Source organism: Poecilia reticulata, chromosome 15 (genome assembly GCF_904066995.2).
Source record: "Poecilia reticulata chromosome 15, P_reticulata-male-v2, whole genome shotgun sequence".
NCBI classification, from domain to species: domain Eukaryota; kingdom Metazoa; phylum Chordata; class Actinopteri; order Cyprinodontiformes; family Poeciliidae; genus Poecilia; species Poecilia reticulata.
The window spans coordinates 23159480-23183090 of NC_088844.1; the positions used below are offsets into that span (position 1 = coordinate 23159480).

General features: G+C 38.6%; 1 protein-coding gene across 7 annotated transcripts in view; it reads right to left on the reverse strand.

Moving 5' to 3' along the window:
• Positions 1 to 12009: 12009 nt before the first annotated feature.
• The window catches only part of LOC103477253 (signal-induced proliferation-associated 1-like protein 2), a 114876-nt gene continuing 103274 nt past the window's right edge, over positions 12010 to 23611 (reverse strand). For 5 of the 7 annotated variants that reach the window (XM_008430231.3, XM_008430230.3, XM_017308861.2 and 2 more), the window contains 4 exons: positions 21717 to 21848; positions 16686 to 16803; positions 15264 to 15342; positions 12010 to 14850 (listed from right to left, as the gene is read on the reverse strand). In XM_008430231.3, the coding sequence (XP_008428453.1) occupies positions 14704 to 14850; positions 15264 to 15342; positions 16686 to 16803; positions 21717 to 21848 (476 nt within the window). In that variant the 3' untranslated portion in view covers positions 12010 to 14703. The remainder of the gene's footprint in view (positions 14851 to 15263; positions 15343 to 16685; positions 16804 to 21716; positions 21849 to 23611) is intronic. The other 2 variants (XM_008430233.3, XM_017308860.2) reach the window with 2 other exon arrangements.

The following is a 23611-nucleotide window of genomic DNA, read 5'->3' on the forward strand; positions in this document are numbered from 1 at the left end:
CCAAATTTTTATCTTTTGGTAAATGAAAGGGAAATAGTTGAAGAAAATTGAAAAAATTGGATATATAGGTCAATCTTGATTTGAAAACATTGACTGTATTTAGCCAGGTTTTAATACAGCAATTAAAAACACAGAGGTTTACTTTAGAGTATAAATTAATGAGTAGATGTGGTTCTACTTATCATAAAAATAGAAGGAAACCAGGAATCTTGGAAAAGATGATCACTTTCCTACATTTATGTAACCCACTTAAGCAGATTTTAACCATATTTAATTTTTTATTGAATTTTAGTTGGGAACTCTACTTTTAACACGTTTAAAGGATAAACTTTAAGCCAGCAGAATGTAATTTCTGAATCATTTTACTGCAATTTTATCTAAAGAGTATGTTAAGTTCACATTCGTCTGACTTCAGCTGATGCTGCACTTATTGGCTCCTCTGACAAAGTCACGTAAAAAGCAATAGAAAAATTCAACTGGTTGGCATAAAAAATATTTAATTTGAGAAAATGTTTTCGCTGTAGAAAAATATACATGTAGGTTAATTGTTTTTTTTTTTTTTACAAAATCACTAGAGAGAACATTTTGTGCACCCAGCAGGGTTTATTTGATATCTAGATTCAGGGAATAATACAAGAAGGCTGATTTTATATTTTGTGAATCGTTTATTTGTTTTTGAGCAGTTACTTTGGATCTTTATCATGCAAAAAGAAACACTGAAAAACATTCTGTGTTTATTCTACTGACAAAATCCTCTGGTGTTTCAAAAGGTTTATGCTACAATCCAGTCTAACAATCATCCCACAGTCTTTGGAAGAGAAATAGGGTCAAAACGTCACAGATCTCCAGCAGTTTTCTTGACAAAAAGCCCAAACTTTAAATCATCTGACCAAGGCTCATGTCTCCACATAGAGCTACAGTAGAGTTTAGGAAACTCCACATATTTACACAACTTACAATTTTTAATTTCTGGCTGGATGAGGATCCATATTAATTTTGCCACCACACACAGCGAGTAAGCTAGTAACGGAAGTAAAACAAATCTCCAAAGCTCACTACTAGAGCTGCAGCAACTAAATCCCTGTAATAACCATCAGTAACTACCAACATGACAGAGAAAGCCAAAAAAAAAAAAAAAAGCCTCACTGTCCTACTTTTTCATTGTAAGATTAAACTCCTGCAGCAGAAGAAGTATAATCTTTTCATAAGACATTTCACACCTCTTTCCCACGGGGCGAATAAAAGTAGATGCATATCCCAGCTGAAAAACTACGGCTACTAAAGCAAAGTTTCCAGGAAACTTGGAAAGAATAAAAGTGACAGAATGTTTCAGCATCCAGATGAATACATAAACTGGCCTTAAATCAAGGATAATTACAGCCTGATAACTTAAACATGTTGCTTCTCTCCCTGGAGTTAATCCAGATCAAATAAAAAAGTCGAAGTTGCATACTTTAACGCACTGTTTGCTGTAGCTACAAAGCTGAGAAGACACAAACACACATAAAGAGTTTTGGCTCTAAGCCTGGGTGAATTACATCATAACACTCAGAAATGAGGTTTAAAACATATGGACTCACCACCCAACATCGCAGTAACGTCAGGCTAAATATGACCTAGATTATTATTACATCTCAGCATTTTGGCTCTTCATGACTCTAAAAACTTTTCCCCGTTGGTGTGAGAGCAGTATGACCGCAATCGCTGCAGATGTTGCCATGGTTTGTACTTTTCCAGCTGCTCACAGACACACAAGTTGCCACAAAGCTTCCTCTTATACCCCTGATGTTGCTCTTTTTCTCCTCGCCGGCCCATTGACTTTTGTCACATGGCGAGCTGATGGAGCCTGATGATTAGAGACTGCATGTGAAAACGCACAATTAGAGAATCCACAAGCTGGAGGAAAGCAGGTGGAACCAGAGGGAATAATATATTTAAAAAAAAAAACAACATTTTCTGTCTGAGAGTGAGTAACGCTCAGCTGCACAATATTTGGGTTGGGTATTTTCTCTAAAAGACAGGGAGTATAAAAAGAGACCGATTGGTACCTGGCTTTGTTGTTAAGCCAAGCATTAGCAGAGAGAGATGAAGGGAAAAGAAAAACTATTTTCTGTCTCATTCTTCTCTGATCTTTGCGTCCACTGAGAAGCTTCCCCTGCTTGCAGAAAATGTTGGACTAACAAACACAAAGCATCAAAGCTTCCATTTCAAATATTGTTTCTGCAGTTTGTTAAAAAGGAACCGCCAGGCAGGCAGGTAATCAGTTTTTTATTATTATTTACATGTGTTTTTGTTTTATGTCGCATTGAAATACAATCTAAATATTATCTAGGCAATGTTATGGTTTGATTTTACTTTTTATAGGTTTATGTTAGAGTTAAACATAAACCTATTTTTTACTCAAATATGCATATGTTTGAGTATATATCAGTATTTAACATATTCTATTAACTACTGACAGCATGTCTACAAAATTCCAAGCAAATTTGGGTCAAAATCAACAAGCTATTATTGCTAGATTGTCAAAACATTCAACCCAAGTCATACAGTTTATAAGGTAATTCAGCAAAATACCATTTAAATCAAATTTCACAAATAGAAATAGTTCAAGTAATCCTAACTTACCTAAAGCAGGAAAGATTACCAGATAGTGTTTTCTTTCTTTTTTCTTGTGGGGTGTATTTAAATATCTGTTTTCAACTGGATATTTATTTACACATCAAAAACTGAGAAATGTGTAAAAAACAAAACAAAAAAAACAACAAGAACAAACAAACAGGAAAGAGAAGTAAACAAGCAGAAGACAGCTGAGAATGCTTGCTGAAGAGATGATGATGTTACATACCAAACACCAGATTTGGATACCAAAACAGAGCAGCTCCCCAACACAATATTAGATAGCGTGGATTTCCGCTTGAATCAGAGTCCATAAGCTAAAGATTTCTGTGAGGAATTGTGTCTTCAAATAACTGTGTGACCAGAATAGCCTGCTTTAGATTAGTGGGCACAAAATGAATGGAAGCAGCTGAAAGTCTCAGTGCTAACCATGGATTGTGCTTGTAAAAAATTTAAGATATCCGTTTTCAGTTTCTTTCTTCGGATTGTCAAACCTTGAAACTGATTAGTTCCTTTTTTTCTGAAACATCAATAGAGTTAATTAATGCCATTGCCTTTACTTTGTCATTTTAATGACATTTTGTCCATTTCCATTATGCTACTGTTCATTTCTAACATATTTAATGTATTTTGGGTTCCTTCTCATTGTAAAAATACTGAATTGTTGGACAAGCTTACCCAGGTTCATTGAGTGCTGTTTGTTTTTGGCCAAGCAGTTCCTGGTTACAGTTTTTTCTGCCTTTATATGTTGAATATCACAAACGATTAGCCTGTGTTCCCCTCATAAATACAGCAACATTGTTCCAAAGGCATGATCTGTCCTGCCACTCAAATTCTGCTACACATCTGGTGTTTAGGAATGAATTCAAAATATCGATATAGAAGCTGTCATTCATTTGGCTCAGGCACTGAGAAAAAAAACAAGGCACTGCTGCAGCTAATTTTAATGGGTAAACAGAATGGAAGTTGAACGGGAGCATTTATTGATTACTCTTTCTAACACAATCTGCTTACATCTGGAGATGTTGCGTATTAACAGATGGCAAATTTAAAAAAAAAAGGAAAAAAACTTTTTACTCTGTGGTTCAATTTAATCACACATTAATGTTTTATAAGATTTTTAGGTTGTCCGCCTCTAAGACATGATGATTTGCTTTTTTCAAGTAGAGAATGACGGAAAAAAGAGAAAAATCAGAGAAGTCTAAGAATAATGTCTCAGTGGGGAGAACTTCTTAAAAGCGAAGTACCACATTAAGGAAGAAAAGTGGACTAATAAAGAGAGAAGTACAAAAGCTCAATAGAGTCTGAACTTTTATTATTACACGCCAGTATTGAACAGCTTTCTTCCGCCCTCATGTCACTCTGGGGAACAGAACCGGAAAAGTTGTGAGTCAGTGAATAAATAAAAGACAACAGCACATCTGGGGATTTGAGCTGTTTGCTTTTGCAGAAATTAAAGGTCATCCACCCTGAGAGTGCTTTGTCATGCAAATACTTTCAAACTAATTATGTTGTACCTTATTGACTGCATAAGCAATCAATGGGAAATAATAACTGAGGTCAGACAGACGGCTTAACATCTGATGTGTTAAACAGATCCTCTTGTAGTGCAAGATTTACAGCTTTAAACAAAACATGCGTCTTTTGATATGTTATTTATGCTAATTTGTCATGAGGGATATTCTGGTGATGACATAGTCAGCTCATAAAGACGGCTGTGAGCTTAGTAATAAAGTTGACAGAGAAAAAGTTTTTATTACCCGGGAATCATCAGGAGAAAACTGAAATGACTTTTAATAAATTTAGTGGCAGATTTCCACGTCAGACTGATCCCTCATTACATTTCAGTTCACTGGTGGCGTTTTGTTCCCTCATCGTCGTCGAGCTGTCACCAGCAGAGCAAGGAGCGAACATTAATTTCTACTTATTGAACCGATTAATGAACTATTCAGGAACATACCAACATTCACCGTTTCTTCATCGCTCCCCATGTGCACAAAGGTCTTCTTTTAAGCAGACTGATTAAAATCCCAAAACTTTCAGTTTGTACGTCTTGTTATAGGATCCATAGATTAACGCTTATCACATTTGTTGACATGCAGAATAAAGAGGCATAAATGTCAACATCTGGCATGTAAAGCAAGAAACTAATCTCTGATCAGCCTCGGATTGAAACTATGGAAACAAAAGGAAGACTAAGGCTACGTTCACAGTGCAGCCCAAAGTGACCCAATTTCAATTTTTTTTTTGTCAAATCGGATTGGTTTGTTGTGGCCGTTCACACTTCCAAATATGTCCGACTTGTACATGTTCTCCAGTGTAAACGACCTGAAAGAGTCCCGCATGCGCAGTACAGGGCGCAAAAAACGTCTAGAGCGTGCTCAGTGTTTTACAAACCGCCATAAAAAAGAACTTGCTCTAAACGTGGATGCTAACAGTGGAGCATAGCTTGCGATTTTGAAGTTGTCCGATCGAAGGCAGAATATTAACAATTTAATCCACATTATAGTCCGTCATGGTTGTTGTTTTTCTTCCTGCTTGCGCCTATCAGGATGTATCAATGAGGTTCAGGTCGGATGAATGCGACCGGGCGTTCGGTCACATTGGATTCAGATACGTGTCGGATATCCAAGCGACCTGGATCGCATTCTAAAAAAACCCCAACTTGTGTTATTCAGACTGTCTTGAAAAGATCAGATACAGCAGGTCGCATTACGGCAAAAAAGAAAAATCGGAATTGGGTCACTTCGGGCTTCAGTGTGATCATAGAATATTCTGCTATCAGATAAGCAAAAAGAGAAAATGACCAAACAACAAGTTGATTTTACTGATGATACCGCCTTGTAATTATTTTACTATTCTAAGAATTACAACTTAATTACAGTTTCTCATTTTTCACTTCTCATAAGGCTTCTTTAAGAGTCATAAAGCTGAAGTATGTACAGGTTTTGATGCAAAATAAAAACGTTTCTCACTATTTTCAGTATAGCATGCGAATCCCTGCATTTGTTAATGCAGAAGAGAGCCAGAGCAAGATTATATTTATATTCTTCCACCCTTTAAATGGGGTTTAAATGTAAAGACAAATGTAATTGCTTGTCGAAATGAATGGACTGAACTCATGTTGTTAAATTTACTGAACCTTACTGAGTTTAAAGGAGACATCTGTTGCTTGTTACGTTAATGGAGAGGATAGAAATACTCACTGTGTATTGTAATGTGGCTCAGCAGTTCATAATATAAGGATTTACAGAGATCACATGCAAAAAGCCTAAAAATGAATCAAGCTTTTATTGAATAAGCATAATCTGTATTTCATAATCTGCATTTCTGGAAAGCAAATAACAAAAATCCAACCTTTAATGTTTTAGAAAGTTGGAACTAGGTTTGGGAGACATGGACGTAGAGTTTTATTGAGATATTTTGTGGTACTGTTGTGATAATATGTTTTTATTAGCATTAAAGGAGCACATTGGTTGTTTTGACCAGAGTGGGCGGAGTTCTGGAGAGCGTGACGTCACGTGCAAAGGGTCATTATTATGGGATGGATTTTTACTTTTTCTCATGGGTAATTTCTGTACTTTTTTTGTAATGTAAATTGTTAAATACATGTTTTAAACACAATAACATGTTTTAGTTGTCGTGAACAAAAGTGTTTCTTAAGATTAACGCCTGGGCCACATTTTTTAACTGTCATATTTGCAGTGCATTAATGCAAATTAGCTCAAGTCAAATGTAAACATCTCCACCCGAGCAGCTAAAAGACTGATTTTATCAGTCCCCACCTGGAGATAAGGACAGCTCCTATTAGCCGCGCTTCTCCCAGCATGAGTTTTCCTTCACAGAAAGATGTTTGTTTGCCAGGTTAATCACTTCCTTTACTTCATTTTGCCAAAGAGGAAGAGTCAGATGCGTGTTTCGTTTGACCTTCAGCGTCTCCGCAGCTCCACCTCTCACAAAGAGGATCGATTCCTTCTCCAGTTAAGCTTTTACGGCCTATGATGGATCAGTGGGGCTGTTTGCTATTCAGAACTAAACACCCCCATGCTTACACCTCGCGTTCATCCATCAGATATCAATATTCCCAGGACCCCCTGCAAGAAATGTTCCACTCAGCTGCCACGGGCTTGGCCAGGCTTATCAAACTTTATGTGATCAATACTCCAAATCAGGGGAAAAAAAAAAAAAGTCTGAGGGTGGCTGTGAAGTCCTTCCTGAAAAGCCTCCTCACAGCTGCAGCTGTTTGCACTGGAAGCAGTCGATTGAGAATCGATAGCTGAGCTTGCTGCTGCTCCGGGGCTGAAAGGACAGCACACAAGGACATCCTTGCAAATGAAGATAATTCACCTGCCCTTGTCTGATCTATTTGTTCCTGTCTCCTTAGCTAATTTGCCGGTGAAGCACGAGACGCGGGCCCTCGTTTCTTTTCTCCCGCGTTCAACACGGGAGGCTTTCTCTGCCGTCGCCTCGGATTGATGTAAGATTTGAAGTCACTCTCCCTACAGTGACCTTTCTGGAAAATGATTTCCTTCCCCCTGTTTTACCTTTAAGGATTTTCAAAGAAAGCTTTAAAATACGCTGCCCTTCACTGGGTCCAGGTAAGAGGATGGTCACCTGTGACTGACTGACAGCAGCAGCAGCCCTCTGGGATGCAGGAGGCAGATGGAGGAGAGAGATGACTCTTTACTGGTTTTGTTTTTTTCTTTGTGTCTTTTTTTTTTTCTCCCGCCCCTCCTCCCCCCTTTTCTTTTTGCTTTCTCTTGCAGCTCCCCAGTGAGTGAGGGGGATTTTCAAAGGGCCGGCAGAGGAGAGATGAGCTGCACAGATAAACAGTCCAGGTGAGAGAGCTTATCCTGCTGGCATGCCTCTCAGGCACACAGCACATCAGAGATTCGGTAAGAGCCAATGAGAAAGAAAAGTCAATGCTTTATAGTTTTCCCAGTTTTCCTCTCATACTCAACACTCGCTAACAATGTGGGGATCAATACGGTTATCATCTAGCTTTCAAGTAACAAAGGAAACAGCACTGATAGGAATGAGTTGTGAGTAATTCTCCATGTTCACCTGGGAGAGATGCATTAAACATTAAAAATTGACATCTTTAATTTGTAACCAAAGGCCTGTGTGCTAAGCAGCAAATTGTTGATTTCTCTCTGCTGGAAAGAAGTTAAGAGAATAATCAGCTTTGAGAAAGTGTAGGAAAAAAAATCTGCTAAATTTCAAGAGATTTACAATAATTTTCTTGCATTTTTAAAGAATTACCAAATTAAAATTTAAATGTCTCCGTTGATTATTATGTATGTGATGCTAAGCTATAAATATGAGCATTATTGGCCGTGACCAAACTCTGTTTTAAATCTGAGTTATGAGGGATTTTTATTTTAGTCATTTATTCTTTCCTTTTGTTTAAAACCTTTTTGGCTGTAGATGGCTAAAAACAAATAAAGACCTATTTTAATAAAAATATGAAAATAAAGTGATGTTTCATACAGTAGTTTCTAAAGCTGCATTTTCTTTCAAATATTTTAGATATGCTCAAATAACTAATTTAGGTCCACTGTATAATATTTCCACAACAGAAGGACACTGATCTGCACAAAAAAAAAAAAAAAAAAAAAAAAAATATATATATATATATATATATATATTTTTTTTTTTTTCTTTTGCTCATTTTATGTCACTGTGTTGCAGCTATAGAACATTTCAGTCAATAAAATGTTCTCTTTCCTTCTTTTGTTCCCCTGACATGTTTCATGCAGTAGATATTTCTAACATTTAATGATTATTTCTCAGGATTATATTGGTTTTGCACATTTATTTACTTGTAGCCATGACTCTTTGGATTATAAAGGTTGCTGACCCAAAGGTTTAGGGGCTGAGATTACTAGTAAAAGGTTGTTTGAACCATTTCTCTGTGGATTTGGCCAAATGTTTTGTTGTTAATTTTTCACATTTGACCAAGCATTTTGGTGAATTTAAGTGTCCTGCACTGATGCAGTTATCAAATAAAAATGTAATTCAGTACATTTATGTATGCATTTGCAAAAAAAAAGAAATGTTTTAATTTAATTCAGCGATGTCTTTCTGTATCGCATTGGCCGATACTACACCTCAGATTTCTGCACTGCAAAAACACAAAAGTAATTTTGGTCTAATTTCTAGAGCAAATATGTTATTACACTTGAAATAATTCAAAAAAACTTAAAAGTAAGGCTTGTTTTAAGTAAATAATTATTTGCTATTGTACTAGTTCCACTGGCAGATAAATTAACTTATAACTTGGGGAAAAAATGTCTTGTTGTAAATAAAATAATCTGGCAATCAATATTAAGGAATTATTCACTTAAAACAAGTAAATAAGTTAGTTTTGTTTCAATTTCAAGCGTATTAAGATATTTGGAATAGAAACTAGACCAAAACTACTTGGTAAGATTGTGTTTTTGCAGTACATTTGTATTTTTTTTAAAAGTGTAAAGTACACATCTGCAAATAAAAACGAACATAATAAGGTTTTTTTCCTGCATCTGTACCAGGCTGCTAATTACAATGGTGCAGCACTTAGAATACTTTTGCCTTTTCTCATTTATTCTCCAGAAAAAAAAGAAAAAGAAAAAAAAATTAACTCAGCTCTACGTTTGAGAGAAATTTGATACGTGAAGCCGATATCTGGGTCTAGTCGATGAGAACCGCCTCCCCCTTCCCTCTGCACGGTGCCAGCTGTGTTTAAGGCATTCTGAACCCATTCTGGGTAACATGATCCGGACCAGCGTGGAACTCGCAGCAGGGGAGCATCTGCCGTGGGACTGAGGAAGCAGGACAACTGCGCTGCAGTCACAAGCCATTATGAGTGATGAGCCACAAATCTGTGCGGCTGCGGATGACCGTCACTCCTGAACGGAGGAGAAATGTCAGCGTTTATGCTTTGAACCGCTGACACAGGAAGAAATTAAGAGACCAAATATGGTTTGCACAACCGGGAGCCCGAACCATCTGGCTGGTTCAGACCGTCAACCTAATGGGTTGGGTCTCCGAGTTACAGCTTGTCAGCATATTTTCCGAGGATAATGAAATTCCAGCTTGTCACTGCGTTATTGGATTGGACCGGTGCTTCTGTTGCCACAGCCGCTTGGTTCTCCCTCCAAGCCTCAGTTCATTTTTTTTTTTATGTTTGTCCAGATTTTCCTCATGCAGAAGACGCTTGGCATTTCCATTTAGCTGCTCCACACCCTCGACCCCTCCTCCTCCCCCCCCCCCTTCATCCGAAGCAGGCAACACTTTCACTTTGTGCCAGTTTGGGTTCCCATCTGCCGTCCTGGCGCTGAGCACATATACGTGTAGATTAACCACCTCCTGACTGCGTGTTGCCCAACACAGAGCCGGTTGGTGATGTGGAGCGGCCTGACAGGGAGGTCAGGCTGCAACCAGCGACTCCCTGGAGAGTCTGACCCGCTTTCAGACTTTCAAACAGGCAGACATCTCCGCCAAAAACTCACAGGTAAAGCCATTAGCAGCGCAACACGTTGTCTATGTCCCGCTAATGTCGAACAAAACCCGACAATTGGGCGATTACGTTGTTTCTATGAAATAAGAATAAGTTTGTTCACATGATAAGTCATTAAAAAACGTGCTGCGCCATCCACCATCGTTCTCCATCCACTTCCTGTCGTCTTCTTCTTCATGGTTTGCGCCACTGGAAACAGCCGCTTGTTAATCACCACACCTGTGATGTAAAACAAACAAACAAAAAAAACGTGTTTCCACGGCAGTTTCGCAAAATAAACCAATTTCGGTACAAAAAACCCACCTCACCCTAACGCCAAAACTTTTTTATTTTTTACAATCAAAAAATGTAATTTTTTTTCGAAATTGGCGGGTTTTCATTTAGAGAATTTATTTTCAACAAAATAAAATTGCGTGAATAGAAGCGCAGCAATTGACATAAGAACAGTTCGGCCAATGACAAAGTTATTCAAAGTGAGGCCCAGGGGCCATTTGTGGCCTCTGTCCCGATTCTCTTTGGCCCCCAGTTCAATTCAATGAGACAAATCTGATCCCCCAACAAAGATGGTTAACAGAGATGGTAATTAATTGATGTTTATTAAAATATATGGAAAAAAAAGAGGCACAACATGAAATATTAAGCATTTCATAACCAGACTTTTTGCATTTTCTTTAATTTTATAGAAAAATCTGACCACATTTATCCAGTGACTTTTACTCTAATGCAGACTTTAATGCATCCAAATATGCATTTAAGTAATTTACCAGGCTCGACTCAATACAGCAAATGTTTCCTGAGAAAGAGTGAACCAAACCCTGTTCTTGTGCTGAAAATACTCATTTGTTCTGTAATTTATTTCCAAATGAGTCCCAAAGAATGTGCAAACTGGATGCCTTTATTTTAATGAGGCAAGGATGCAAAACTCCTTCTCAGGTTTTGAGCTACGCTTCACTTTTCTTCAAACAAAATTAAAATACTGTGTACTTAGTTTATTTTTTGTGGTGTTAGCTTTTTAGAAGAGTTAAAAGGTTTTGGCCCAGTTGTTCTTCTGACGTGATAAAAGGTTTGGACACCCCTGACCACCCCTGACCTATGACATAATGCAGCTGCAAACCTGAGAAACTTTAATAGATTGAGTCGCACTTCAGCAGCTGAGCAGGTTTTATGCAGGAAGTAGCAAACAAATTTAATTGTTTTTCTCTCCACATCTAGAAAGGCTTATGATTAATTATTTAGCAAGCCGCTGCAAACGGTGAAAGCAACATCTGTCATTTATTTAAAGCCCATCAACTCGGAGGGAATCAAGTCCCAAACACATTATGGTTTCATGTTTCAACTGGAAAGACTTAGCAGCACACCTGCTGTTTACTAAACAGGGGATGAGGAAAGTCTGACAGAAAACGATCTTTGTTCCACACATCAGGAACAAGAAAAAAGAAAAGTTCCTGTGCAAAAAATAAAATTAGCTCTTTGTACATGCATCAGCGTCTTAAGCTTTCCTGCATGAATTTCCCTTCTGTGAGGCAAAACCATGAACTCAATAATTGCAGTCAGGGCCTCTAAATTCACAAAATTTAACTGCGGACCTATTGAAAACTCAAAGCTGTGCACTAAACTATCTGATGTATATGAACACTTTCAGCTGATTAAACTTCCTCGAGGCACATGCGATTTGATGAAACTGCCTTTCAATGAGCAGAGACGACCTACAGATCCGTTTTAAGCCACGATTGATCAGAATTCCTTTAAACTTTTTCATGTGAAAGTCTAAATAATAATCAACGTTTCCATCCATCGTCTAAACCCGTTTATCCGTGAGGTCCTTCAGATCTTTCTTATGCAACATTGCTTAACTTAGATTAGAAAAAAAGACACTGCACATGGCAAAAAGGTCTGATTTTTACAACTACATTTATTAAAAACAAAATAAAAAAAAAAAAAAAAAACAGGAAAACAAACAATCAAATGCGTCCGACATCCCACACCAGGGAGGAGACTGGTAACGAGGAGAGACATTTTTTTTTTTAAAAGCATACAAACCAGCGATCTGTTCATCTAGCAGCATCCAAATGTTGGAATTTCCAAAATTATTTATACAGTTAAATATATACTTATTAATTTGTTTTGTGGTTGTTGGTTTGATTTGTTTTGTCGTTGTATTTTTGCCCTGCAAAGCAACACACTTTACAACATACACAGAGCTTTATCTCTCCTTAGTGCAGAAAAAAACGAAAAACAAATAACGAAGCTTCATAAAATAAACAACTTTAGGTTAAATAAGCTTAAATAATAGTGTTAAATACAAGACACTTCTGTGGCAGTTATGTACAGAAATAAACACATTTGGCATTGTAAGTGTGGTTCACTGGCGTCCGCTCTGATACTCTAGAAACCACTGCATAAGAACTCATACTGCTGCACTCACACACACTCTCACACTCAAATGATTTTATCTCAGTGAGCCACAGACAAGGCATGTGTTTATAAAAGAGAGCTGACAGAGAAAAACAAAGAAAAAATCCATTTACAACCAGTTTTAGGCACAGTCTCTTCCAGCTTTATAAATACATGTCAAAAAAACATCTGCTTCTCGAAAGAAACTATCCACACTTGTGCTAACTTCCTTTAGAAAAGAAAATCCCAAAAAAAAACCCCCTAAATAAAACAAAAAACACAGTTTCGTAACTACCACTTTGTTATTGCTAGGACATTGTGACGGTGAATGGAAACTACTGACAAATATGTGCTGAGGGAGAAAGCACCTTCGAACATCAAAATTACTGCCTTGTGAACCTACGTTACAACACAGAGGAGAAAGAAAGAAAGAAAACAAATGAAAAAACAGGAAAGTTGACTGAAAACAAACACGTCAAACGTTCAGAACTTCTGTAGCTTTGGGAACGAGAGTTTCAGAGAAAATAAAAGGTCTCGGTTGAGCTACATTCATCCCCTCCCACCCGTCGACACACTGAACATTTCAAGCCCACCATATGTGGATTCCTCCTGGTGCAGGCGGACAGTATCACTTTATTTCGTCTGGTACATTCCTGTCCCCTCCGACTCTCGCCTCAAACCCTCTGCTCCCCCAACGTCCGTGAGGGCCGACGCAGCAGAAACAGCTGAGTGACAGTGTGCGCAGATTGATACAGGTGCCTCTCAGTACATTAGAAAAAAAAAAAGAAAAGTAGTTCAGTAATTCAATTATGAAAAGTGAAACTCGTATTGGATAAATCTACCACACAGAGTGATCTTTTCAAGCTCATATTTCTATTAATCTTGATCATTTTGACTTCACAGTTTCCGAGAAAATAATAGAAAACCAATATTTTTTTTAACATATTGACAGATATTGACTTCCCTTGCAAGTTGTGTAAAGGCTTTTGCCAAAAGAGCTGGCAGTTCAAAGAGAGACGTAAACAAAAATACAAGCGGAAAGTTGAGTGGAAGGAAAAAGTGTGGTAGAAAGAGTTGCACCATCAACAGAGACAACTGAGGGAAGTATAAAACAAAGCCCCTTATAGGCTGCTGTGTAAAAGCATACTAATGGAAAGTTGAGTGAAAGGAACATTTTGTAACATCACAGAAACCAATCCACATGAAGTTTCCACAGTCTATAGCTGTGTTTCCATGTAACTGCGCAAACTGGAGTTATGAAAATAAATGTACTTGATGGAAACATGCCATAAAAAGTTGAGGTGGTTTTTTGGCTGTATTCAAATTAGTATATTTGGAAAAATATTTTTTTTGCATGTGATCAACAACTGGGTGTTACCACTGGCAGAAAATACAAAGAAGACAACAGGAAGTGGTAGGAGGAGGATGGTGCTGCATGATTTTTAATGACTTATCATGTGCACAAACTTATTCACATTCGATTTTAACTATATTTTTCTACTTTATAGAAACACAGCAATTGGAAAATCATGTTTTTTTGACATTAGCACGATATTGACAGTTTTGTGCAAATTTGTTAGCCAGTAATTTAAGAAAGTACCGTAACTTTGTTTTTCATTTCCTGTAACCCATAAACATCAAAATTTAAAATTATGCTTGAAATACATCACCCTGTGTGTTTAAATTTATTCATATGAGTTGCGTGAATAAATTAGCTTTCACAACGTAGCAATGTATTGAGATTCACCCGTACAGTACAGCTGAGTATACAGTACAGTAGACTGACGTGATTTACGTAGGTAGATTAAATGTTGACTACAGTAAATGAGCTTTACATTCCACTTCTGTAAGAAGATCCCAGGACTCAGCGGAGCTCCTTTCCCCTGGAATTACTTTTCTCTAGTCCTCTCTGGAGCAAAACACCACGAGGTTCCCCAAGAGAGACCGGTAACTTTAAAAAGAGGAGCACAGAGGAGTTCCCCTAAACTACAGTCCAGATCTGGGTTTTCAGTCTCTCTCACAGTGCAGCACAACATCCTAAGTGTGGGGCTTTTAATACTCGTCGTCGTTTTAATGTTGTTTTCGTTGTGGATTTATCTGGGAATCTTACATGGGAGTTGAGTGGGTGCCCAGGAGGGATGAAGGCCTTCTTTTGCTCCGTCTTTCCTCTGTGTTTTTCCTCTCTGCGCCGCTCAGGGTTTCTTGTCGATGGTGTGAAAGAACCACTCTGTAAACTTCCTGAGCTGAGCCGCTGCCGTCTGGCTCTCCTCCTGCAGCCGCATGTTGTCCTGTCTCAGGTGCTGCACCTCCTCCTGCAGCATGGCCTTGTCCTCCTTCTCCTGAAAACACACACACACACACACACACACATCCAGAACAAGAGGCAAATTAGGCTAACACACACAAAGGAGCTGATAAAAGCCCCGCTATTAAAAGCACATCCGTCTTTCGTCGATGCGGCGTAAATGAGAAGCATTAAAGCAGCTAAGCAGCTTTTTCCTCCGCTCTGGTAGAAGTGTATTTCCTCAGCACTCTACTGGAAGTGGGGAAACACTGGGCTGGGACACAATAAGGAACGGAAACAGGATATCAAATTAAGTGGATGAGTATATGTATTACGCAGACCTCAGGGCACCCATTACTCCATGTCGGCCTGAGTGGCACAGACATGCACTAGCTGCTGGTGTTAAAAAAAATAAAAATAAAGAAAAGCACAGAGGTGCCAGAGCTTAAGAACAGGAACATAACTCACCTTTCTGAGGTCCTGCTGCAGCTGCCTGAGGATGACCTCCAGCTGGTTGACTTTTCCAGTTAGTGTGGACGGGGAGCTGCTGTTGGTTTAAACAAACAAACAAAAACACACTGTTAAGAGACGCATTTTTCTTTCATTTTTAACTAATTTAAAGTGCAAATATTGTATTTTAGTCAGAAAAACAAAAAATCTTTAAATAATATACATAATCACATAATCTTTCTAATGATATAAAAGCTGATAAATCATTTTAAAACACTTTTTTCGTAGCATAGAAGAACCTTCAGGAGCTCACCTCTAATAATCATAACCACCATTAGCATATATATGGATGTTGACATATAGGGTTTGTTACATAGAGAGTAAACCCCCACTTTCCTCAAATATCCAGCTGAGCAGAAAAAGTGGGTGAACTTTGTGTCAGTTAAATAAGTTTCTCAGTTCGACTCACTTTTTGCCACAGTATTATAAAAACACGAGCTTTGAACTACGAAACTACCAGACTGTCAGTCAGTACATCTGCAAAAGCTGTTTGAAGAGTAATGTTTTTACCAATGACGAACTATTGCTCAAGCACGATTTTACTTTTAATGAGCCCCGATAGTAAGTTTTTGTTTTTTTTTACACTAAGTGTATTTTCTCAGCGTCTGAGCCCCAAAAAGAAAAAAAAAAGAAATTCTTGAAACATATACCGCATGTGTAGCAGTTAATGGAAGTGACATTTTAAGGCAAAACAACGCAAGAAAAAAAAATTGTGGACAGACTTTCATTCACCACTCTGGTGAATTACATGCCGACTGGGCTTGCCATAGAGTGCCTTTAAATTCCTGAGTACGCTCACTGGTGTTTTAGGTCTCGCAGCTGCTGACTTCCTCCTCCAAACTGGACCAATCATCCATATAAATCTTGGTGTTATGAGCTCACACTGGAGCTGGGAGAATCTGCAGTCACAACTTTCTACTTGGGTGGCCATTAAGTAATGCATTACTGCTGGAGTTTGGTATAATTGTCGCTCTTCACCAACTTTTAGCTGCATGCTTGGGTGCCTTGCCCTCACTAGATTTTCTTTATTCTTTTGTAAATACTTCTTGGGAAACTAACTATTGCAAATAAGCAGCTTAAAGACATCCGAAAAAGAAAATAAATAATGGAACACTTATTTCACCATATCAGGCCTTCAAGATTGTATTTGGTTTGGAAATATGGTGAGCTGCAGATGATGCAACAGTAGATAAACGTGCTAAATGACGAAACTCCTTACAAAATGCTCTAGGTTTTACTCTAGTTCTCTTTCTTTTCTCTGAAAGGCACACACTGCTAACTCGCAGCTGTTAAGTGTTTTCAGCCAAAAATCCCTCTTTGCTTCTTCCAGGAGTTGTGTTTGCGTGTTTGTGCGCTTGTTGTGCTGTGAATGATGCCTACTCTGCTCCCAGCGCTGCTCCCTCCGCCTCCACCACCCGTCTGGTCAGCTCTCTGGAGATCTGCAGCGCCTCCACCCGCTGCATGTCTGTCATGGTGCAGAAAGACGCCACGCGCTGGTCTGGAAACAGAACAGGTGACCAGAACCGGTCAGATAATCCGGCTTTGACATCACAGCAGGAAACCTGAATCAACATGCAGCCAAAGCAGAACAACTTGAACTGAATGCATGCGTTCCTAACAGGATGGGTGAGTCATTCATGGTTTCAATGAATGGAGCTTATTTAAGCATTGTTTCAAGCCACTTTACTAAAATCTACATCCAGATAATTCCAGTGTTTCTAGTCAATCTCCTTGGGTTCTGCTTCAGTGGTTTCCACCCTGGAGTTTCCTCTGACAGCTGTTTGGCTCCCACTGTGAAACTGTAAGACACTAGTCATGCTTGTTTCACCATATCAGGCCTTTAAGCTTTGCCAAAGCCACATGGAAAACCCGAACTTGGCACAGCGCGCTCTGGGATTTCTCAGTTTTAAGGCTTAATGCTGTTTTCTCTACAAACCAGTCCTTCTCCAGCCCTTGGTTTAAGACTAAAGATGGGGAAATCTGCATATTCATACCAGAAGTAAGCATTTTCATTAATTCATCCCCCAACTGAAAGATAATCCACTTTAACACAGAAGTTGGATGAGGACAGAGTTGGTTTCTCTCACATGAGGCAGCAAAGACAAACCAGGCCCTAATTTCCATATGAATGATTTCCTTCCTCAGATTCCATGGCTGCATCAGAAAGATTAAAGTCTTCCCAGACAGCAGAGATGCCGCCTGTCTTTTAGCGATGAGGCGATGTCCAGATTTAGTGAGCATTCTGATTAGATTGAAAAAGAAACCACATCACTGTGGACAGGAAAGATGCTGTAACTGTAAGTGATCCTGCTTATTTGTGGGGGATATCAAAAATATTTGGAAATGATTTACCAAAATTTATTTTATTAGGGTTTCAGGCCTGCAGCATCTCCAAGCACACAGCAAAAAACTTGATTGTAACGGCTCCATTTTTGTCATTAATATTCAGTTTGAATAAAGCGCAAAGCCTGAACCAGGCAAAAATCTAAGAGGGGTCCTTTGGAGATCTAGCTGAATACATGCAATGCTCCTCAGATTAGACAAAATCTCTAAATCCACCAATTGGAGTTTTATTTCTTAAGATTTAAGACATAAAATCGATTGATTGTCTGCAGCTGTGTTCAGCAGCATTATCTAGCTGAACACAGCAAAGGAAGCAGAGTTAAAGTATTTTTAAACATAACTAAAGGTGATTTATTATACCTCCTCGAACAGGGGAAGTTAGGTGTATATGCTATATAAAACATGTTTATCACATTTTTTGCATTAAATCATTCTTAGATAATGAAATTCTAGTCTGCTCAGTTCTAACTGTTTCACGATGAGATGTTTTAGTGCGACTTGTCACTTTAAATCCAAATTAGCTGCTGCTGGCCACATCCCCAAACTCAATGTTTACACTCACACGTGAAAATGGCTGCAGACAGATGCCCATATACAGTCATACATCTTTGAAAAGCAGAAGTAGATCCTCCTGCACAACCAACAAGAATGCAGCAAGTAGTTTCTGGATGGTGGATCAACAACAAAACACTTGTCTTTTCCAGCTGCCATTGTACAGCACACACAGCGGTAAAACCAGCTGACCAAATGTCCTGGAACTCAGATTCGGCTGCTAGGTAACGGGATAGGCCTCACCGGGGTTTGCTAGGTGACAGGTATGGAAGTATAAAAATGTGCAAAATGTGAGTTTTGCATATTGCATCCTCTTTAAGACACATGCAAAATAAAGCTTTACTGCTAGCTAGTTTATAATTTACATCTCCATTAGAGTAAAATACTGTTGGATTTAATTTTAGTCCCTAATAAGAAAAATAATTCTGAGATTATAGAATCCCAGAATATTGTGGGAAGGTTGGCTAAAGCAATTTTCAAAGTATTTTGCACACATTCAGTCATGGCCTGACATCAATTTTGTAATGGACAAAGTCTGAATGGCTAAGAGGCAAAAAATTACATTAAAATAATATTTAAACATACTATGTATTTGCAGATTTTTGCAAATCTCACTGTAATTTTTCAACTTTTGGACAATTTCAGTATTTTAGTGGGTCAATATTGATAATACAGCTACACTGCATATTCATGCTGTCCTCAGTGACAGTTTGAAATAGTTTTTTTTCTTTGCAGGAAAGCTATTTACAACCCTAATTAATATTATTACTAGAGCAGTCATTCATCAAGCGACCCGTCGTGTTTATGAGTTAAAAAATGTTTAAAGTTGACAGGAAATTTGAAAATATCACTTGATAATTACAGTATGTGTAAGATTGGAAGATTAACACATGAAAAGACTTAAAAAATGCAGACATTTTAAAAAGACTTAAATAAATAGGCAATGCTTAGACTGGTGGGGGCACATGTAAAGCCTGGTGGCCTGCCAGGCTTATAATATCCTGGTATTAGATAATATTAATGTTAATAACAGATGACAGTGAAATAAAAATGCACCAGGAGGGGAGTGCACAGGGCATAGGAGGCTTGGAACCCAGTTATATCTGCTTGAAAATGTGGTATTTCATCAAATTTTCACAGGACAGTTTTTACTTCTCAGCTGTGAACAGTTTTCTTCACCTTGAAACAACAGAACATTTATTATGAGTGTCTTTCATCTTTATTGACCTCATTGTCTCCTTGCTCTCATAGCATAGCTGCTTAAATGTCCAAGAATGATGCTCCAGCTTGCATTGACTGGCGTGACAACAGCCTTACTGCTGTCAGTCAAGCTCTTCATCATCTCCGCTGAACCCCCCTCTCCCTCAGTAAGTGATGGACTTTATGCTTTGAAGCCGGAAACGAACCAAAGGCGAAACGCCGCACTGACAAATGAGTGAACACAAGCTATGCTGTCTGCTCACGGGTCAGGGTCAGGCAGAGTTCAAACAGAGAAAAAAAAATCTTATGGTATGCTAGTGGAAGATGAAATGCACTGACATGACAGTAGAGCTTAAATTAAGCATAATAAAATATATAAACAGATGATGCTGCACATGATGTGGAAAAACTTATTGAAACTGGATCAGTTACAGACAGAGAAATATAATTCAAGCATTTATTACTGGTGGTTTTTATGATTATAACAGCTAACGGAAACCAAAAAGAAATTACCTGCCTAAATATCTGCGTTAGTGCAGAGTGGCATGGAGGTGATCAGCCTGTGTTTCTGTTTAGCTGTTAAGGAAACACTGGTAGCTTTCAGCTCATCTGAACTGCTAGATCTGGTATTTCTCATCTTTTTGTTAATACTCCTAAGCTGTATAGCTTTTTGTTCAGGCAAGTACTCTACCAATTCCTGCTGGTAAATTAGTGTCCCTGTAAAACTTGTTGGCAAATAAAAAGATGAGGCGCTCTAAAATGTTGCGGTAGACTTCTGTGCTGATTTTGGACTCGAGAAAACAAATTGGATCTGAAAAGAGAACTGGACAACTGAGCAGAGTGCCGATTTTTCAAATTAGGCCAAGTAATTTATCACAGTTTTTTTTATACTCAACCTTCCATCAATATTTTTAAATAAAGAACTGAAAAACTACTTTATTTACCAATGACGTTTTTTGTTCCTGACCTTATTTCTGAAGGAGGTCAGTAGTGGAGGTTCCATTGCAAATGTGCGGTTACTGTCAAAAAAACACAATTTTATAATCGCAGTGTTTCCTTTACATAAGAAACACAATTAAAAGCCTTCATGATTAAGTTTGTTGACTCGATAAGTCAGTAAAACATGCCACACCATCATCCTCCTCCTACCACTTCGTCTTTTCCACCAGCCACGACAGCCATTGTTCATCCCATAACTTGTGAAATAAACTAATTTCGTTAGAGTAAAAAAAAACAAAAACAAAACTACTCCATTCTACCACAAAAACCATAACTGGAAAAAAATGCTTCTTTTGAAATTGCAGTTTTTTCATTAAGAAAATTAGTTTTCTTAATTCCATTTTGAGGAATTTTATGGTCAATGTGAACTTATTAATGACCATCTGTTAGCGTTCTAGATAATTGTGTAGGCCGTCACATGACCATAACATTACATTCATCACTTTTAATTGGTCTAATGCTAAACTTTAATTGTCTGGGAAACTTATTTATGGGTTTTTATTAGATGTAAGCCATAATCATCAACAGAAGTGAAACACATGAAACATATTTCCTGCTATGGGTAAGTAATAGATATGTATGTTTCATTATTGAAAAAAGTCGATGTGTTATTTTAGGGGTGGACAATAAATCAGTAACAATATGTCGGGATAGACACATGATCAATATGAATAAATACAACTAAGAGCGTTCCGAACATGAATGGTCACACCACCAGATTGACTGTATTTCAGATATTTGAAACAAAAAACTAATCAATAATCATCAATATTGACCAATATGAAATACTCATATCGTGATATGGTTTTCAGCCATATCGTTCAATATTATATTCTAATTTGTAATCCAGCTAAGCAGATCTTAATTTATGTAAGGCATTTTTACCTACCTGCCGGTGTTATTGAACAAAAAGCTAAAGTAAAACCTTCATAGTAAAAAGAAACCAAAGTGTAAAAGTTTTTCCTGACTTCCTGGTTTTATGGTGCGGAAATTGGTTCCACCTCTGAGCGGTGACATGACGGCTCATTTTTAGAGATAACCGTGCTTGATGGGAACCACAAAGAAGTGCTGGGAGCAAAGGTGCAAAAAGCAGGACTCCCAAAAGTGACCTCCAGTAGCACTTAGGAGAAGGTAGTAGAGACAAAAAGAAAACCACACAGCTGACAAAAATCTAACGCATGCAAGCGAGCGAGCACTTGCAGCTTACAGACACACAAACACACACTGCGCAAAGCAGCTGGGGGGTCAGGGAGGTCGGGGCTGGAGGAAGAGGAAGGTTTTAGACAAGGTGCCAGCAGCTCTAGCCAAGCTGGTTACCTTCAAAGGCTCGTGCTGCATCGACCAGGTGAGACCAGTCCAGGCCCGAGGCAGTGTCTGGGAGGGGCATGAGGCCCGGGTCGCTGAACTTGGACCTATCCGCCAAGGAGCCGTCAGAGAACCAAAACTCACCTGCAGAGACAGGCAGGTATTGTGTTGAGTGTCTGAGCCCGGCCTGAGTTCAGGGCTAAGCGTCGACAGGGGGGGAATGAGAGAGGGGCATCGGAGGGGAAAAGTTGGGAGCTTATGTTAACTATTTATCGCTGCTAAAAAAAAAAAAAGAAGGGATATTTATGTAACCCCTGGATGCATCTGGAAAATCCTCAAAGAATGGAAACGCTCACTCTTAAGAGGAACGTCTTGCATCAGCGTGAGAGGTTCAAGTCACATTAAACCAACTTCTCTGCAAATCACCAGAGAGGCACCGTTTGAGGGGTGATAAATGACTTGTCTCGGAGAATATCTTCACGTTTCAGTCAACATCTCCGCTCCCTTCCATCTGCGTCTCAACCCTGAAAGACGCAAAACGCAACTAGCACACTCCCGCTCACCGGAGAGGCATTTAGAAAAGCTCGAGCAAGGAGTCAGCGAAGAGACAGAGAGCTTGAGGTGACATTCTCTTTTCAATTTACCAAGCTTCTCGGAGCTTGAGTGATTCACTGTTTACCAAATTGGGCCGTCTCTGCGAGGGGAAAAAAGAGAGAGCCTTCATTCTCAACTATCCTTCAAAACAATCAGGAACCCATCAGGTTGACAGCCAGAACAGGCCGGAGAGAAAAACATCTTTCCAAAGCCCATTTTCTACCTAATGGCGGCAGCAAGAGACAGGTGAGGAGCGGTATGGAAATGAGACCGGAGGGACAGAGAGGGAAGGCAGGGATGGGGATGATGAGCGAATGAAACATAATGTATGACAGAAACTGTGAAAACCCTGGGTGGAAAAACTGGCACATTCAAGTCAGCGATGTTAAAACCGGGACACATCACACCTGTCATTTACTTCCTTACATTCAGAAGATTCGGGGTTGAAGAGTCAGGAAAGTGTCTGCTTGAAGCAGGCGCAGAGGCAGAGAGCGTGCGAGTAGCTTGCAGCCCCACCCATTTCCAATTAGTTTGCTATATGGAGGAGTGTTGCTGAAATGTGTTCAGTTGTGCTAATGATATCAGTCGGGCACAAGTGGCTCTTCAAGCAAGTAACTATATCCTGGCTCTTATCTGGTGCCAGAAGGAGGGAGAGATAATCATGGAGCAACATGATGAGAAAGTGTTACTAGCCTTCTGTCTCTCTGAGACGTTTTGGAGTTGTGTTTATATCAAAAACAGATTCTTTCTGGTGTTTGTTAATGCACAGTTCATGTTACTCTAGGAGTTTAACCGTCATTCCCATGCAGAGCCTTGTAAAAGTATCCCTTACAGTTTATTATGTCACAACCACAATTTTCAGCGTATGTGCATTTTTTTGAAAATAAACTCAGAACATCAATTCTCAAGTCTTATCACAGATTTTCAATTAGATTTAGATCTGGACTTTCACTGAACACAGAGTAATATAAACCCTGGCGTAGCTTTGGATGTACGTTAAGAGCAATTTCAAGTGCAGGTTTTGTTCCTTAATTCCTTAATATTGATTTAAAAAAATCTAGATTGTTATTTTCATAACAATAAATTTATCAGGTGTTATAAGTAAAATAATATGCCAGTGGAACTAGTATTTTATCATCTATTAAGGCACTATTAACTTAAATAAAGCCCCTATATCTTACTAAAAAACTACTTGTAAGTTAGTTTTGTTTTATTTCAAGTGTCGTCAGATGTTTTCATTAAAAACTTGACCAGAATACTTGGTAAGTCTTTGTGTTTTTGCAATGCACGTCTTCATGATGGTGTTTGTTCAC